The sequence below is a fragment of the Phacochoerus africanus genome, chromosome 8 (assembly GCF_016906955.1).
Source record: "Phacochoerus africanus isolate WHEZ1 chromosome 8, ROS_Pafr_v1, whole genome shotgun sequence".
Lineage (NCBI taxonomy): Eukaryota > Metazoa > Chordata > Mammalia > Artiodactyla > Suidae > Phacochoerus > Phacochoerus africanus.
In genome coordinates this window covers 69,841,304-69,859,530 of record NC_062551.1, presented here as the reverse complement: position 1 = coordinate 69,859,530, position 18,227 = coordinate 69,841,304, and the positions used below count along the sequence as shown (strand labels likewise).

The 18,227-nt window shown below is 54.0% G+C and overlaps 1 protein-coding gene across 2 annotated transcripts in view; it reads left to right on the top strand.

Moving 5' to 3' along the window:
• The window catches only part of CTNNBIP1 (catenin beta interacting protein 1), a 55,132-nt gene extending 38,165 nt beyond the window's left edge, over positions 1-16,967 (top strand). For both annotated transcript variants that reach the window (XM_047791678.1, XM_047791676.1), the window contains one exon: positions 16,294-16,967. In XM_047791678.1, the coding sequence (XP_047647634.1) occupies positions 16,294-16,352 (59 nt within the window). In that variant the 3' untranslated portion in view covers positions 16,353-16,967. The remainder of the gene's footprint in view (positions 1-16,293) is intronic.
• The last annotated feature ends 1,260 nt before the right edge of the window (positions 16,968-18,227 follow it).

Below are 18,227 nucleotides of genomic sequence, written 5' to 3'. Positions count from 1 at the left end.
GACCTACACACGCTTCCCCTCTGGGGCTGGGAGGGTCCAATACCAGAAGCACTGCTTGCCCTCCCCAGGCCTGGGCAAGAGAACAGGCTGGACAGCTCTCGCCCACTGTGGTCCTGCCTCACGCCCAGGCCTCCTGGCCTCCTCCCATCCCATTCTTCCCACATGGCCATGTCTTCAGTATCTGCTGGGTCCATGCAGGTGCTAGAACCCCTGGGGCACAGGCCTGCACCTTAGGGACTCACTGGATGCTCCCAGCAGAGGGGCCAGTGCCCCCCATCACCGAACCTAACTGTGGATGGACCCGCCTGGCCTCTGCTGCTCCGAGACCACCCTCGAGAGCCTCCTTCTAGAAGCCTTCCTTTCCTGGCTTTGTCTTCCTCCCTCTCCCCCTCCCCCCTCCACGCCTCCCCCACTTATTGCCTCTCTCGCTCACCCCCTTCCTCTCATCATGCTGGTGTCCCCATGCTCTGTCCTGTCCTGTCGGCCTCACATGCTCCGCCTGGGATCACACACGTGCCCGGGACGCCCGCAGAGCTCTGGGCATGTCTTCCAGACACACACCCTCCACCCGACCCCTCCCCTGACTCCAGACCTCGAAGTGCCCGCTCTGCCACACCCCCACACTCAACAGATCCAGGGTCATGACCTCTACCAGCCCTGGATCTGTGCTTCTGCCTGTATTCTCTGTCCTGAGGAAGCACCCCCCTCGGACCCAGCATCCGGGGACCATCGCAGACTCTTCCCCAGGCATCTAGGAGGTTACCAAGGCCCTTGATTCTTCTGCCTAGATGCTCCTCAAATCTGCCTTGTCTTCGCCATCCTGGTTTGAACCCCCATTTTGGTCTGAGCCCACGTTAATTCTTCACAGAGAGCTGCTCCTGCCTGGCGTCTCAATTTCTCCTCCGGCACCCCCAGTGCACTTTCTGCCTGTAGCCAGAGTGGCTTTCCAAGACTGTTCCATGGGCCTCTTCCCAACTTAAGATCTTTCAGGGAGTTCCCATCATGGCTCAGTGGTAACGAACCAGACTAGGATCCATGAGGATGCGGATTTGATCCCTGGCCTCACTCAGTGGGTTAAGGATCTGGCATTGCTGTGAGCTGTGGTGCAGGGCACAGACACGGCTCGGATCTTGTGTTTCTGTGGATGTCACATGGGCTGGCAGCTGTAGCTCTGATTCAACTCCTAGCTTGGGAACTAACATATGCTGCAAGTGCGGCCCTAAAAAAAAAAAAAGACAAAAAAATCTTTCAGTGGTTCCCTACTGCCTTAAGGATAAAACCCAGCCTCCTTTGAGAGTTCCCATCATGGCACAGTGGAAATGAAGGAAATGAATTCGACTAGGAACCATAAGACTACAGGTTCCATCTCTGGCCCTGCTCAGTGAGTTAAGGATCCGGTGTGGCTGTGAGCTGTGGTGTAGGTCACAGACTCAGCTTGGATCTGGTGTTGCTGTGGCTGTGGTGGAGGCCGGCAGCTGTAGTTCTGATTCAGCCCCTAACTTGGGAACCTCGGGCGGCCCTAAAAACCAAAAAGCAAAAAAAAAAAAAAAATAATAATCCAGCCCCCTTAGCATGAAGAGCAGGACCCCCTGCCTTCCCCCACACTGTGACCTCATGCTCCATAAATAGCCACAGTGAGTGCCTTTCAGCTCCTATTGCAGGCCGTGTGTGACCATGCCTGTCTGCCCCTGCATTTGCCTCTCGGCTGCCCAGCCCTGACTGCCCCCCCCCCCCCCCCCCGCCAACACCTCTCCCATAGGCATGGCCAGACCCTCCCGTGATCTCTTCCACACACGTGTGCCTCGGCTGTGCTGCTCCTCACACCATCTCCTGGCCCATCTCCCGACCCACCCTGAGCTGCTTGAGCTTAAGACTGTGGCTTCCCTCTCTGTATTTGTGGGGCTGGGCCCCGGGCCCTGGTGTGGCCTTGGGTAAATGAATGGACATGGCTCTGGGTCTGGGGGGCCACAGTCCTCCGGAAAGGCGGGAACGTGGAGCCAGTTCTCTGAGTGCTGTCTCCTGGTCCCCAGGGTGGCCAAGCCGACCTGACAGCCTGGCAGGACTGACTTTGAACCAGAGGAAGTCAATACTTCTCTGGAAAGGTCGCCTCACTGAGAAGGCCCAGCTGTAGGCTCCAGGGAGGAGAGCAGGCTGAACAGAATGCTGAGCTCATCCCTTTCTTGTCCTCAGTGCTCTTCTGTCCATGACATATATCGATCATTTTTCCTGGCTACAAAAGGATGCATAGTCATTGTGGAAAGTCGCTGGGGAGGATTAGCTGTTCCTGCTGTGGCGCAGTGGGTTAAAGGATCCAGTGTTGCTGCAGCTGTGGTGCAGGTCGAGGCTCAGATTCAATCCCTGGCCCAGGAATTCCATATGCTGTGGATGCAGCCAAAAAACAAGAAAAAGAAAAAAAAAAAGAAGAAAGTCATTGGGAAAGATTAGAAACAGCAGAAGAGCTTAGAGATTCCTATCTCATAGTTGGAGTAACTGTTACCTTGTGTTAATTTCTTTTCTTTCTTTCTTTTTTTTTTTTTTGTCTTTTTAGGGCCACACCCACAGCATATGAAGGTTCCCAGGCTAGGGGTCCAATCGGAGCTGTAGCCGCTGGCCTACACCATAGTCACAGCAACACGGTATCTGAGCCGCGTCTGCAACCTACACCTCACACAGCTCGTGGCAATGCCAGATCCTTAAGCCACTGAGCGAGGCCAGGGATCAAACCTGTGTCCTCATGGATGGTAGTCAGTTTCGTTAACCAATGAGCCACAACAGAAACTCCTATCTTCTGTTAATTTCCCAGCAGCCCTTGAATACTCACGTATTTCTATTATAAAGTTGAGACCATACAGTGTAACATTTTAATATCCTTTAAAAAAAAAAATGCTATGGCTGCTCCTGTGACATATGAGGGCAGAGATTGAATCTGGGCCTGAGCCGCTGCAGTGCCAGTGCCAAATCCCCAGCCCTCTGTGCCACAAGAGAACTCCAGTGTGCCCTCATTTTTTTTTTTTTTATCCGCTTTTTACTGTTGGACATTGGTTTCTCATGTTTGCTGTTAATTATAACAGCAAACATTGACTGAGTTTCTTCCAGGTTCCATGTCAAGTGGCACATAACATTAGCCCAGGGAATCAGGCAGGAGCTGTCCCAGGCCCACTTTCACGAGTAGAAAACTGGCCCCGGCAGTGACAGGTTCGAGGCCATGGAACAGGTCATGCAGGTCCAGGGTGTGGCCAGCAGAGAACGTCCAGGAGAGGCTTACGGGCCATGTGCATTTCTAAGCAGAACAGCGTTCTAGCTGAGGAGCAGGCGTCACACAGGCAATCGGCACAGCGTGCCAGGAGGGCACGAAACACTGGAAGGTTTTTCTGCTGCCTTGTTATTCTGGGTCTTCACCTCCAGGCGCCTTTGAACGTGCTGGTCACCTTTGAGCTCCGGTCTCTCCCTGCCCCAGCTCCGCACAGAGGACAGACGCCCTGCAAGGGCCAGTTCCAGGCCCCCAGTGCCCTTGGCAAAGGCCTCTGTGTGGCCGGTCTCCCGTGGAAATGCCACCCTCATGCCGTGACTGGTATAGACCCTGGACCAGCCGTCCGGGGCGCAAGGGACCCCATCTAGACGTGGCCCATTTCATTAAGGAAGCCCTCGTCTTTTCTCTTCCCTGCTTCTTGGCCCTGGAGCGGCGGTACTGGCACAGGGGCTCCTCAGGCCTGTTCCAGCCTCTGATCACACTCTTGCTTGGCGAGACTTTCCAGGGAAGGTCCCCGGCCTGAGCCAGCTGGGCGGTCCCAGGGCTCTGCCGGCTTTCCCCCTCGGAAGCCAAGGCTGCCGGCTCAGGCTCTGCTGCTGCCAGAGAGCCTAAAATAGGTCATTTGGTCTCAGGGTTACACCACAGGCCTTGTTAAAATAGCTGTGGTCTTGGGCAACCCAGCATGGAGCCAGCGGCCAAGGGGAAGGCCACCCGTTGCAGGCACTTCCAGAGACCCAGCAGGCTCCCTCCTCTGCTCATCACCCTGCTTGACCCTCTCAGCAGCCTGTGGGTCGGGGTGCTGGCACGATCCGCATTTTAGAGCCGGCCTTCTTCCTGGAATGCTCGCCCATGCCTCTGGCCCCTGCCCTTTCACTGCCTCCATGCCACCCTCTGTGCCCATCCGGGTCGGCCCAGCTTCCCCCTCTCATTCTAGAACTGCCTGCGGATCTGTCCACATCATGTCAGGAGCCCCACGAAGCTGGGCTCTGCTGTGCGCGCCGTCTCGCATTTGGCCGCGGTCCAGCTGTGGCACAGAGCAGGGTTCTGTTGGGTCCTTTGGAGACCTCCGAGGCTCCCTCTGTGTGGGCACCGGCTGCCAGGGGTTCCGAGAGCCCCTCTGCCCACGTGCGGCTCCGAGGCTTCTCACAGAGGTGCCAGGTGATCACCAGCTCTGGACTGAAATTACAGTCAGGCCCTGGGAGAATTCACCCGGTGGGATGGGAAGCTAATCATTTTTAACATTAATCAACACTTCCATGAGAATTCCCTGGAACCTAGTGATAGTAACATTGGACCAAAAAAAATCTCATATACGTTGAATCAACTGAAAACTCAACCAGAAGGACTTGGTATATGAGAACCTGCATCACAGAAAAAGAAAAAAGCATCCAGGAGCTCCCCCAGTGGCTCAGTGGGTTAAGGACCTGGCGTCGCGGCTGTAGTTCAGTTCAGTGCTGTGGTGTAGTTTTAGTCCCTAGCCTGGGAACCTCCGCATCCCTAGGGCATGGCCAAAAAAGAAACAAACAAGCAAACAAAAAAAAAAACCCCAAGAAAAGGTGAGGGTGGGGCTGAAGAGCAGAGCTGGCCGCTCCATACAGCATCTGGTTCTGGCCTGCGCCTGGCTGCCTTCACCCACCTCGGCGTGATGGGTCCTGTCCTGTTGAGCTGAGAGCAGGGGCCTCCAAGCCCTTGCGCGCCTCTGCGCCCACCTCCCGACACCCTGGCAGAGGCAGACCACTCTCCCAGAGAAGAGCATCAGGGGCCACTCAGGCCGGCGATGGCACAGTCCTGCTCACACCAGGCCGTTGATCTGACAGCCCCCAGCCTCGAGCTGCTGGCCCAGCAGGACGGACACGGGAACAGACATGTAAAGAACTTTAGGTGCGTCGTGGCTCAGTGGTAACAAACCCAACTAGTATCCATGAGGACGCGGGTTCTATCCCTGGTCTCGCTCAGTGGGTTAAGGATCTGGAGTTGGCGTGAGCTGTGGTGTAGGTCACAGATGCAGCTTGGATGCTGCGTTGCCATGACTGTGGGGTAGGCCGATTCAGCCCCTAGCCTAGGAACTTCCATGTGCCATGGGTGTGGCCCTAAAAAAGACAAATAATAATAATAATAAAGTCAGTGGTGACTTTTCCCTGTCGGTGTCTGTGGATCCTGGCTGGAGGCAGATAGCTGGGGGCCAGGGATTAAATGGGCAGTGAGGACTCAGGGGCAGGAATGATGCTGCTTTCAGAATGCTGGCTGAGAAGGGACAGCAGCTCAGGGGTGGGGACCATGTGTAGCATCGAGTTCTTGGAGTGCAGGCCACAGACCACACCTAAATCACAGAGAGCACGTGCCAAAATGCAGGCACCTGGGCACATCATCCATCCCACCCCTGATGATTAGAGAGGCTGCTGGGAGAGCCTGGGAACCTGCATTTGAAAGAAGTCCCTGGAGGAGTTCCCGTTGTGGCTCAGTCGGTTAAGAATCCAACTAGTTTTCATGAGGATGCAGCTTCAATCCCTGGTCCTGCTCATTGGGTTAAGGATCCGGCATTGCCATGAGCTGCAGTGTAGGTCATAGATGTGGCTCAGATCCCATGTCGCTGTGGCTGTGGCATAGGCCTCAGCTGCAGCTCCAATGTAGCCCCTAGCCCCATAACCCCATAGGTTCTATGTGCTGCAGTTGCAGCCATAAAAAGAAAAGAAAAGAAAGGAAGAAAGAAAGAAATGAGCCCCCAGGGTGGTTGTGACACCCACCAGAATTTGCGACTATGCCAGGACTACGCAAAGACTCCTGGAGGGACCCACCCGTCCCCGGATTCCGTCCCTTCTCTGCTCAGGCGAGCTCTGTGGTCCAGGAGGGGGGTGGAGGCAGGAAACCTGAGTGAGGATAACGGGTACCTCACATGGGAAAAACCCCCCCGAGGTAGGATATGCATGTTGCCTCAGTGGGTATCAGGGGTGAGGTGACCCGGGGAGGGTGGGATGGAGCAGAGCAGGTGTGATGCTTGATGCTCCTGGGCAGTCCCATGGGCGGGGTTGGTGTGTTCTGCCGACGAGGAAATGGAGGCCCAGGTAGGCAGGGTCAGACCCAGGCCCAGGTACCAGAGTCCACCAAAGGAGCCCAAGCCTGGGGAGGCCCTGGCTGGTCTGTCGGAAGGCCCAGGGCCTCTATTAGGAGCTGCCTCTGCACCTCAGGCCATGTGCTCCACCTTCTGGCAGCCAGTGCCTGGCGATGTGGTTGTCAGCCTGGAGCCCTGTCAGCGCCACCAAGCCTGGAGCCTACTTTGGCTGCTGAGACCTTGGTGGATCCGAGATGCTGTCCCCATGGCAACCAGTGTCGTGCTGTCTCTGGGCACAAGCCATCCTCTGGGAACTTTGGGCATCAGAGCTGAGGTGTACAGACACTCAGGCTTCTAGGCTGCAGCTGCAAAAAATAGTGTATGCCACCCAGCGGGCCTGGGTGTGTCCAGGGGGAGGCCTGGTCCAGGCGGGTGCTGAGGCTCTTCCCCGTGGAAACTGCTGCCCTTGGAGGAGTGTCTGGGACCTGTTTACCTGGGAGCCTTGCCTCCTGGCTCATCTCCCCAGAGCTGATACTGGAGCCGTGTGGTTTCAGGGAGCTGGGGAGCCAGGTAGCAGGAGTGAGTTCTTATGGGCAGCACAATAATGAGTCCTTGGGGCGAGGAGGAAGAACCAAATCCAGAAATCTCGTGGTCGGGAAGGGGCAGACCCGGAATGGAGCCACCTGGATGCTCTGGAGCATGTGGCTGTGTCTCCTCTCCCGCTGGACGGTTTTGGAGAACTTCTGCCAAAGGTCACTCCTAATGTTAACCTCCAGCAGGAATTCGGAGACTCTGGGTAGCAGGAGTGAATTTCTAAGTTTTTCAGGCCCTGGTCATTTGCCCTCTTTAGGAAGGAGGTCAGGAGGTCATGTGATCCCTGAGCCCACACAGAGTGATCCTGGGGAGCTCTGGCCAGCGAGGGGCGCAAGGGTTTCAGAGGCTGGGGGGAGGGGGGTTGACCTTGGAGGAGCCCGTGACTCTGAATCGGGTGATGGGGTGTCCCCACCGTGGCTGATGCTGGTGCCCGAAGTCCCGCCTTTTCCCTGGTGACATCAGTACAGGGCTGGGTCCTGAACTGTGGGGCCGTGGGGCTGGCAGCCTTTGGAAGCGGCCCAGCCATTTGGACCTGGTGTCAGTTTCTTGGGGAGGGCTGACCCCCAGGGCTGTGTTCTCTCCCGCCACCTTTGAGCGCCGGCTCCTCCAAGCTGGACTTTGCAGGCGCTGGAAGAGCTCTGGCTTGTTTCCTGCTGCCAGGCCCTTTGCTGGCATGGATGCAGGAGCCTCAGGGTCCGCACATCCCAGGCGAGGGGGCCTGGTCCCCTTCTCCTGCTGCCTGGCCTCCCGGAGAGGGAGGGAGGCGGGTGTCTGGAGCCGGCCTCGTCCGCCCTGGAAGCGGGCCCAGCTCCGTGGAGCTCCAGGGTCTGTGCCTTTCCTGGAAAAGGGCAAGGGGCCAGATCTGAGAAACAGGCCGTGTGTACCCTTCTTCCACCCATTGGCCTCAGGCCTGCAGCCATCTCCCTGTTCCTCTTCCCTGTTCTTTTTCATTTCTGGGACCTTTTTCCAAATCACCCCAGCACCCTTTGGTGAGCGGGCTTCCTGATGGCAACAGGCCGATGCCCTCCGTGAGCCAGGACGTGGGCCAAGGGTGCTGCTGGTGTGTGGAGCCTGTGCTGGGCTTTTGATTCTGCTGGTGTGAATTCATCCTGAGCTTGCAAATGGACCAGCAACCCCATTGTCTATCTCCCGCCCCCGGCTAGGGGCCAGTTCCCTTTTCTAAGCTCCTGAATGTTTGTCATTTTTCTCTGCCCAGTCATTTGACCAGACTCCGTTAAAGTGGCAGAGCTGGCGTGGGGTGTGAAATGACCCGCTGGGTGCCCTGCCCTAGTTGAGAGCCGTGCCCTCAGCAGTGCCTTGGCCCTGCTGTCTGTAGCAGGTGAGCCATGGGACTGGGGGGGCACCTGGCAGAGCAGTGGGCAAAGGCGGGGGCTGGGGCTGGGCTCCTCCCAGGTCAGCCCTCTGGGTTTCATGCTGAATTTTCTCCATGGCATCCCAGGGTTGCTGTGGTGTTTTATAAATCCCAGGTCTTGGCTCCTTTCTAATGGGGGTGGATGGCTTGGTGCGGTCTCTGCCAACAGATCTGAGCAGCCTCAGTGCTCAGGGTGATGGGGGCAGGACCAATATTTCCTGCTTCTAACAGGAAAAAGCAAAGCGAGTGGTGCAGAGTGGTCCTCGGAGTCTGTGTTGGGTCCTCCCTCTGCCTCTGATTCACCAAGTTGCTTTGTTTCTTGGAGCTTCAGATTCCTCCCCTATAACAGTTCATTCTGAATCACTTTTTTTTTTCTTTGGGGGGGCATGCCCATGGCATATGAAAATTTCCAGGCCAGGGATCGAACCCAAGCCACAGCACTGACAATGCTGTCTTTAACGACTAGGCCACCAGGGAACTCCCTGGATCACTATTTTAGAAGCTGCCTGTGGTCAGGAAGGGCCTGGGGATGTGATTTTGCACAGAGACTGTCATGATGTGTGAGAGCTGTGAGCTGGCCTTGGGGAAAACATTGAGACAAAGGAAACAGCAGGTGCAAAGGTCCTGAGGTGCAAGTCCCTTTGCCTGAAAGCCAGCCAGGAGGCCTCTGCGGCTGAGGCAGAGTGAGAGGTGGGAGGAGGCACAGAAAATGAGGCGGAGAGGCAGCCAGAGACTAGATCATGTTTGGGTCTTGCAGGCACAGTGTGGAGTTTGGAGTTTACTTTGAGTATGATGAGAAATAATAAACTGCCTTTGGAGAGTTTTGAGCAAAGGAATGGTAGGATCTGACTTATGTTCTTTTTTTTTTTTTTTTTTTTTTTTTGAGGGCTGCACGTGCAGCATGTGGAAGTTCCCAGGCTAGGGGTCAGATTGGAGCTGCACCTGCTGGCCTACGCCACAGCCACGGCAACATGGATTCCTTAACCCACTGAGCGAGGCCAAGGATTGAACCTGCGTCCTCATGGATCCTAGCTGGGTTCGTTACCACTGAGCCACAATGGGAACTCCCTGACTTATGTTCTTAAGAACATCCTTCTGACTGCTGTGTGGAGAATGGAGCGTTAGGGGCCAGAGTGGAGAGATCCAGAAAATGGGGTACAGGAGGCTAGTGAGGGGTAGTGGTGGCCTGGACAAAGGTTCTGGTAGGAAAAATGGTATCATATCAGGATACATTTTATTTTTTAAACAGGGACAGTTTTTACTTTTATTTATTAATTAATTTTTTTTCTTTTTTTGGCTGCCCCTTGCCACATGGAGTTCCTCAGGCTAGGGGTCAGATCTGAGCCACAGTGTCAACCTATGCTGCAGCTGCAGCAACATCAGGTCCTTTAACCCCACTGTGGCAGGCCAGTGCTCCAGAGATACAATCGATCCCATCACACCACAGCAGGAATTCCTCAGGACACATTTTAAATTAGAGTTGGGGAATTCCTGTTGTGATATAGCAGAAACTAATCTGACCAGGAACCATGAGGTTGCGGGTTCGATCCCTGGCCTCGCTCAGTGGCTTAAGGATTCTGTGTTGCCATGGGCTGTGGTGTAGGTCGCAGATGTCGCTCCAATCCTGCGTTGCTGTAGCTGTGGTGTGGGCCAGCAGCTGTAGCTCCAATTCAACCCCTAGCCTGGAAATCTCCATATGCCACAGGTGCGGCCCTAAAAAGCAAAAAAAATAAAAGTAGAGTCGGCGGGATTTGCTATCCTGTATGTGGCATGTGTGTGAGGGGGCACTCAGAAGATCCCAGTGATTTTGACCTGAGCGATAAGGGGCAGAGGTGCCTCTGGCTCCGATGGGGAAAGGCAGCAGGTGGAGCGGGCTGAGAGGCTGCCCCGTTTGCCATCCCGCCAGCAGGGTCTGAGAGTCCTGCTCTCTCCACGTCCTTGCTATAACCCTGATGTCTGTCTTTTTGATTCCAGCCGACTTGTGGGTGTGAAGTGGTATCTCATTGTGGTTTTGACTTGCATTTCCATGATGACTAATGCAGATGAGTGTCTCTTCATGTGCTTTTTGACCATTCATATATCTTCCCTGGAGAAATGTCTACTCAAGTTCTTTGCCCGTTTTATTTTATTTTTATTCTGTGGGCACACCCATGGCATATGGAAGTTCCCAGGCCAGGGGTTGAATACAGGCCACAACTTCGACCTATGCTGCACCTGTGGCGATGTGGGATCCTTTGAACCCACAGCACCAAGCCAGGGATTGAACTCACACCTCCACAGCGACCTGAGCCACTGCAGTCAGATTCTTTTTTTTTTTTTGTCTTTTTGTCTTTTGTTGTTGTAGTTGTTGTTGTTGTTGCTGTTGCTATTTCTTGGGCCGCTCCCGTGGCATATGGAGGTTCCCAGGCTAGGGGTCGAATCAGAGCTGTAGCCACCGGCCTACGCCAGAGCCACAGCAACGCGGGATCCGAGCCGCGTCTGCAACCTACACCACAGCTCACGGCAACGCCGGATCGTTAACCCACTGAGCAAGGGCAGGGACCGAACCCGCCACCTCATGGTTCCTAGTCGGATTCGTTAACCACTGCGCCACGACGGGAACTCCTGCAGTCAGATTCTTAACCCACTGCACCATGGCAGGAATTCCCTTTACCGGTTTAAAAGATTGGATTGCTTGACATTTTATTATTGCGTTGTCTTGTTTATGTATTCTAGGTACAAGTCCCTTACCAGATAGATCATTTGCAGCTATTTTCTCTCATTTTATGGGTTGTCTTTTCACTTCGCTGGTCATATTTTTTGAAGCATAAAAGCTTTTAACTTCGATAAAGCCCAAGTTATCTATTCTTTTCTTTTTTTTTTGCTTGTGCTTCGGGTGTCATATCTAAGAAACCATTTCCTAACCCAAGACTATGAAGATTTACTCCTGCGTTTTCTTCTAAGAAGAGTTCTTTTTTCTCACAGGAGTTTTATCATGTCAGCTCTTATATTTAGGTCATTGCTCCCTTTCGAGTTAATTTTTGCACGTGGTGGTGGCGGCGAAAGTCAACCTCATCCTTCACATGTGACTGTTTCGTTTTCCCAGCACCCTTGGTACCGTTCTTCCCACTGGTCGGACCCTCAGCACCTTTGTCAAAGCTTAATTGATGGGAGGGCTTATTTCTGGATTCTCAATTCTCGTCCATTGCTCGACCCCTTATTCCACCCAGATGTGTCGACTGTAGCTTTGTAGTAAGTTTTGAAATTCAAAAGTATGAGTCCAACTTTGTTCTTTTTTCTCAAGATGATTTTGGCTATTCTGGGTCCTTCCCATGTGCATTTTAGAAGCAGTTTATCGATTTCTGCAAGAAAGGCAGCTGGGATTTTGGTAGAAATTGTGTTGAATTTCGTTCAGTGATGTTTTGAACACTAATGTCTTGCACTTTCCCGAGTACAAATTTTGAATGTTGTTATATTTGTTCCTAAGTATTATTATTTTTGATGTCGTTGTAAATGAAGGCTTTTTTTTTTTTTTTTTTGGTCTTTTTGCCATTTCTTGGGCCGCTCCTGCGGCATATGGAAGTTCCCAGGCTAGGGGTCGAATCGGAGCCGTAGCCGCCGGCCTACACCAGAGCCACAGCAACGCGGGATCCAAGCCGAGTCTGCGACCTACAGCACAGCTCATGGCAACACCAGATCCTTAACCCACTGAGCAAGGCCAGGGATTCATTAACCACTGAGCCACAACGGGAACTCCAATGAAGGTATTCCTAATTTCATTTCCAAGTTATTCATTTCTAGTGTATAGAAATACAAAGGATTTTTGTCTAGTGAACTTATACCCTGCAACTTTAACTTATTTATTAGTTCTAATAGTTTTTTAGTGGACTCCTTAGGATTTTCTCTAAGACCCATGTCATCCATGAATAGAATTTGACGTCTTTCTTTCCAATTTGGATGGCTTTTATTTCTTTTTCTTACCAAATTGCCCTGGATAGAACCTTCAACACAATATTGAACAGAAATGGTGAGAGTAGACCCTGTTTTTCTCTTCCTGATCTTGAAGGGAGGGAACTTTTCAATCTTTCATCCTGAAGTCTGATAATAGCTGTGAGTTTTTAGTAAATGCCCTTTATGAGATCAAGGAAGTTCCCTTTTATCCTTTTTATTATTTTAGTGCGTTGGGTGTTTTTATCATGAAAGGATATTGAATTTCGTCAGACATCTGTTCTGTGTCTCTTCAGATGATGGTATGTTTTTGTCCTTTTTTTCTACTGATAGGATATGTTACATTAATTGATTATTGGAATGTAAACCAACCTTGCATTCCTGGGATACGTATCATTTGGTCAGGTGCTTTTTGGTCCTGTCATCCTTTTTATAAGTTGCTGTGTTCAGCCTGCTCATGTTTTGTGTGTATTTTTGCATATCATACGTATTATGAATATCTGTATCCATAAGAGATCCTGGTCTGTACTTTTCTTTTCTTGTGAGGTTTCGGCTTTCTTCCTCTTTCAATGGGTCAGAGAGCGCGGAACAGGCGACATAGCCCCTCCCCTCCTGCACTCAGCCCCATCTGAGGGGAACGGAGGAACTGAGCCAGGTCCAGACAGTGTCCGCGGAGGTACCCATGGCGTGGGCCGGCCTCTTCTGTAAAATGGGGGAGTCAACCCGGCTGACAGCCTGGGGACAGTGAGCTGAGCCTGCAGCTTCTCTAACATCCCCCTATTGTGAGCCCACGTTTCCAGGATGGTGAGACCATCCAAAGGAGCCACCACATACTGGCCTTTAGAGGAGAAGGAGGGACCATGAGGGTCAACCTCGGGGATCCCTCCTGGCTCCAAAGCTCTAAGAGCTTGAATTTTTTAGCTTTTTAGTGCTGCAGTGGAGGCATTCAGAGGTTCCCAGGCTAGGGGTCGAATTGGAGCTCCAGCTGCCTACGCCACAGCCAGATCCAAGCCACATCTGCAACCTACACCACAGCTCATGGCAACGCCAGATCCTTACCCCACTGAGCGAGGCCGGGGATTGAACTGGCAACCTCATAGTTCCTAGTCGGATTTGTTTCCATTGTGCCACAATGGGAACTCCAGGAGCTTTGATCATAATGACTGATGGAGCGGCTCGCCCTCCCTATTAGGTACCTGGTCCAAATTCCACAGAGAAGAGGAAAGGGAAGGGCCGCATCCTCAACTCAAGGCCTGCGGGCTTATGATCAGGCCCCTGTTGAATGGCGACCAGTGATAAGGACAGGTCAGAGAATGCTCTGGAAGAGCCTGCCCACTCTCGGGCCCTAAAGGAAAGCAGGTCCCTGATGGTGAGGCCTGGAAAACAGAGCAGAGCGCAGATGGGCAGCAGCTCTGTAGGCCCTTCCCGCACCTGGCTCCAGCAGCAGAGTGGGAGGCTCTGTAAATGTGAGTCGCAGACTCCCAGCCTTCCTGCCTCCCCAGCCAGGGATCGGGCGACCGGCTGGCCAATGTGACGCTGCCTCAAGTGTCTTGTTGAACGGTTATTGGCGTCCCTGCATGACCTTGAGGAGGTCACTTCTTCCTCCACCTCTCAGAGTGTAGGCCAGGTACACACACCTGGCAGCCCCTGTGTCTGGGCTCCTCCAGGGAGCCAGTGGCCATTCCCTCTGCAGACTCCCTGTTCCCTCCTGGGGCAGCCAGTGCTATTTTGGTGCCTGCAGCTCAGTGCAGAGGCCCAAGGTCCCTGCGAGAAAGCCCACGAGACAGGCAAGGCAGGACGTGAGTAGGCTGCAACTGCTCATTGCCTCTCTTGCTGACAAGTCCCCTCTCACGTCTCCCTCCAGCCCCCTCCTGATCAGCGAACTGGAGAGGCGGCACTCAGGAAAAGCCAGCATCTGTTAGGTAACTAGCTCAGCTGCCATGCAGGGTATGATGTAATCTTTGATTCCGTGGTTGCTAGGAAAATTCTGCCTGCAGGGATATTGCGTGGTCCGAGGACTGAGGCGAGAACAGAATGTTCCCGAGAAGACCAGGGAAGGATGTGTAGGGCTTCCCAAGTGAAGGAGCCCCGTCCCAAGAACTCAGACGATTTGAGCTTTCTAGAAGCGTGTTCCCCTTTGCAGGAATAGAGGTCGTGCTGGGAACAGCAGAACCGCATCCGGGCAGGTGGGGCGCACTTGGCTGGGTAACTCCCTTTGGCAGCACCTTGGCGCTCTGGTCAGGCCCTCCTTCTGCAGCACCCACAGCTGGGCACCTCCTCCACTCCTCCGCGTGGCAAGGCAGTTAGGAAGGAGGTTGGCAGGAGGCTGCCAGTGGGAAGGGGTGACTGCCTGTGGGGTGGATGGAAATGGCCATGTGGAGTTGGGGGTGTGTGGGGGGAATCCTGCCCCCCTCCCCGACTCCATGTCACGTGCCAGCCCCACCCACCCACCGCCCACCCCGCAGTGGCCTTTCCTGTGTCTGCTGTCCCGACCTCCCCCCCCAAGCCCCTGGGGAGAATTCCTCCAGCACAGCAGAAAAGAATTACCTCTGAAAGGCCGCGGGCGTTAGTTAGGGCACCATCCGGGATTGTGCTTTAGCAAAAAGGCAAGCAGTGGCAGGGCCCAGGTCCCTGAGTCTGGGTGGGACCTGCCAGTCCCCTCACCTGCCCTGTTCAGTCCTTCTTCCCCAGCAGCTTCGGGTGGGGGAGCAGGTCAGCACTGCAGGCTCTTTCCTGCCTTTCCTGGCTGCCTGTTAGAGCCAGTCTTACAGAAAACAAGACAAAGGAAGTGATTTCATGAGTGCCTGGACTAGAATCCTCCAATCCACCATTAAAAATGACAATAAAAAGATTATGGCCGTTATCTACAGAAGCCGGGCCAGGCACAGACTGGAAACAAGCCTGGCCGTGCTCCTTTGAGCAGGTGCTGGATTTGGGCAAAGAGGAATGGCTATTAAAAAGCATAACGGGGTAATGGGGAGCTCCCCAGTGCCCTAGTGATTAAAGGATCTGGTGTTGTCACTGCTTTGGCGTGGGTTCGATCCCTGTCCCAGGAACTTCCATATGCCGCTTCCACATGCCAAAAAGAAAAATCATAACGAGCAAGGGAGTTCCCTGGTGGTCTAGTGGTTAGGACTAGATGCTTTCACTGCTGCAGCCTGGGTGCAATCCCTGGTCTGGGAACAGAGATCTCACATCAAGCCACTGCACACAATGGGCCAAAAAAATAAAAAAACAAAAAAACAAGCTCCTATTATGGCTCAGTGGTACTGAAGCCAACTAGTATCCATGAGGACACAGGTTCGATCCCTGGCCCCACTCAGTGAGTTAAGAATCTGCTGTTGCCGTGAGCTGTGGTATAGGTTGCAGACATGGCTCGGATCCTATGTTGCTGTGGCTGTGGTGTAGGCTGGCAGCTGCAGCTCCAATTAGACCCCTAGCCTGGGAACTTCCATACACCTCGAGTGTGCCCCCCCCCCCAAAAAAAATTATAACACGCAAGATCCTTCAAAGGGATCTTAGAAAGAGGAAGGTTCTGAGGACCCCCAGCTTTGGTGACTTTGGAACAAGGGACATGAGCAGAGCCCTGTTCCATCACAGCAGCCTGCATTCTGTCATGCTCACCTCTTCGCTGTGTAGCCTTGAGCAGGCCCCTGAGCCTCACCCCTCCAGCAGGGTTGCGGCCATACCCTGGCCGAGCAGTAGGGGAGGTGGGCTTCCCCAGAAGCACTTTTTTTTTTTTTTTTTGTCTTTTTAAGGCTGCACCTGCAGCATGTGGAGTTTCTCAGGCTGGGAGTTGATTCGGAGCTGCAGCCTACGCCACAGCCACAGCAACACCAGATCCCAGCCTCACCCAGATCCAAGCCTCATCTGTGACCTTCACCACAGCTCGTGGCAATGCTGGATCCTTAACCCACCGATCGAGGCCAGGGATCAAACCCACATCCGAAGATTCTTAGCCGGCTGAGCCACGACGGGAACTCCCCCCAGAAGCGCTTTGTTCTCTGAAAGCCCCAGCGCTAGGGTGGCTGACACCGCACTGACGGATCACAGCCCGGTGCCAGGGCCCTTCCAGCAGCACTTCTTTACCCTGGTCTGCAGGTGCAGAGGATGTGGTGATGGCGTTTTCCAGGTCGGAGACAGAGGACCGGAGGCAGTAGCTGCGAACCCCTTGGAACACCCTGGAAGCTGGCAAGGCCCAGGAGATCTGTGTGGACCTCACCAGCTGAGTGGCAGAGGGTCACCTTCTCTACCCCCTGTCCCCCACCCCACCCCTTCCTGTCCTGCCACTCAGGGTCATCGAGGGGGACACCGGTGGTGCAGTTATGATTGGCTTAAAGGGACGGACTCAGATTGGCTGCGGGAAGAAATGTTTTTATTTTTTAAATCTTGACCAACAGAAACCTTTTTATTTTTATTTCTGACTCTTTATTTTTTAAACAAAAATTGCGCCTCGGTGTATGGCTTCCCAGGAAGCTCGCCGAGCTCTGGTGCTTTATTTAGGTCACTTTTTAGGAATGTGAAGAGGTCCGATTGGCTGCTTAAACTGGAAGAGGATTTTGATTGGCTGGCTAATGGGAAAGGGTTTTGTTTTTTTGTTTTTTTTCTTTGATTGGCTGCAGGTGTTCTGCGGATCGCACCAGCTTCTCTCTTTTGAATGCTGAAAACAGGGTTTGGGACGTTGGTTGTTACATTTGACTTGAAAAAAAGAAAGAAAGAAACCAAGTGCGCTTTGCAATATTTATTACACAAAAAGCTTGCCGCTGCTTTCCCTGCGTTTTGTGTTTGCATTTGATTGGCTTTCCATGTCTGTGTGTTTGGTGTCCCATTGGCTGACCTATGGTTCCCATTGCCGTGGGCGGACCCCTCTCTGCCAGCTTGATGACCACACCTGGCTCTGCCAGCAAGGGGACCCCGAGGACCCCCAAGCAGGATCCACAGCTGGAAAGCAGGGCCCCCAAGGAGGTTTGTGTGGTCCTGAAGGAGCAGCCCAGAGCTTAGAGGTGACCATTAGCCAGGATTTATGTGCATCGCTTCCATGGGTTAGCAGCCCACCAGCTTCCCTTGGTGAGAATGGAATCGCTCACACGCTACCTGACCGGACCTCTCCAGCCCGCCCTTGCTGAGCAGAGGAGCGCGGTCTGGGCAGCCCTGTCCTTTCTGCCATTCCATCCATATCCTAATTCCTGAGGCCTCATCTGGGAGCTCCTCCTATAAGGGTGAGGGGCTGCTCCCAGCTCTGAGACCCCAAAATGTAGCAGAGGTCTCTGCTTGGGAGCCCAGAATCCACACAGCCGCCCCAGCTTGGCTCACAAGGTCCAGGAGGCCTTTGGCTCCAAACGCACCTCCACCTCTCCCAGCCTCTTCTGGAGGTGACTGCCGCTGGGGCCGTGGGCTTGACCAGCACTCGGAGCTCTGCCATCCGAGGCCCGGGCCCTTCATTGCCCTGCCTTCGGAAGGGTCTCTCTCCATGGCCACCTGGAAGGGACACTGTCGTTGTGTACCTGTGAGGTGCCCACTGGGACCGCTGGCAGGGCCTTCACTGGGCAAGTCCCACCAGGATGGCCCTCGGCCCTGGCCCACGGGGGCGCATTGCAGAGCAGTGGTTTTTAACGGGCTTCCGGAACCCGGGGTCTCCCCGCCTGCCCTCCTCCTTCCCCCAGAGGCGGCCTCCTCTGCTCCCTGCAGCCCTCACAGGACTGGGATCTGAGTGCTGAGTTGGAGGAAGATGCAGGCCCGGGCAGAGGATGCTTCCAGCCTGCCCCTCAGGGGGCAGAGGGCCAAGGCCTCCTTCTTGCCCTGGTACCCACAGCCAGGGGAAGCCTCTCAGAGCCAAATCTGTCCCTTCTCAGTGCTTGGGGCTGTCGTGGAGCACAGGAGCTGAATGCCAGCGTGTCCTGGGCCTGAGCCCTGGAGAACCTGTGGCCAGTGGGCCATTCAACCTGTGCTCTGAGCTCCCCCGAGCCCTGCCCCAGAAAGAGCTGAGTGTCACAACCTAGACACCCAGGTCCTCCTGAACCCCCGGGCCCCTGGCA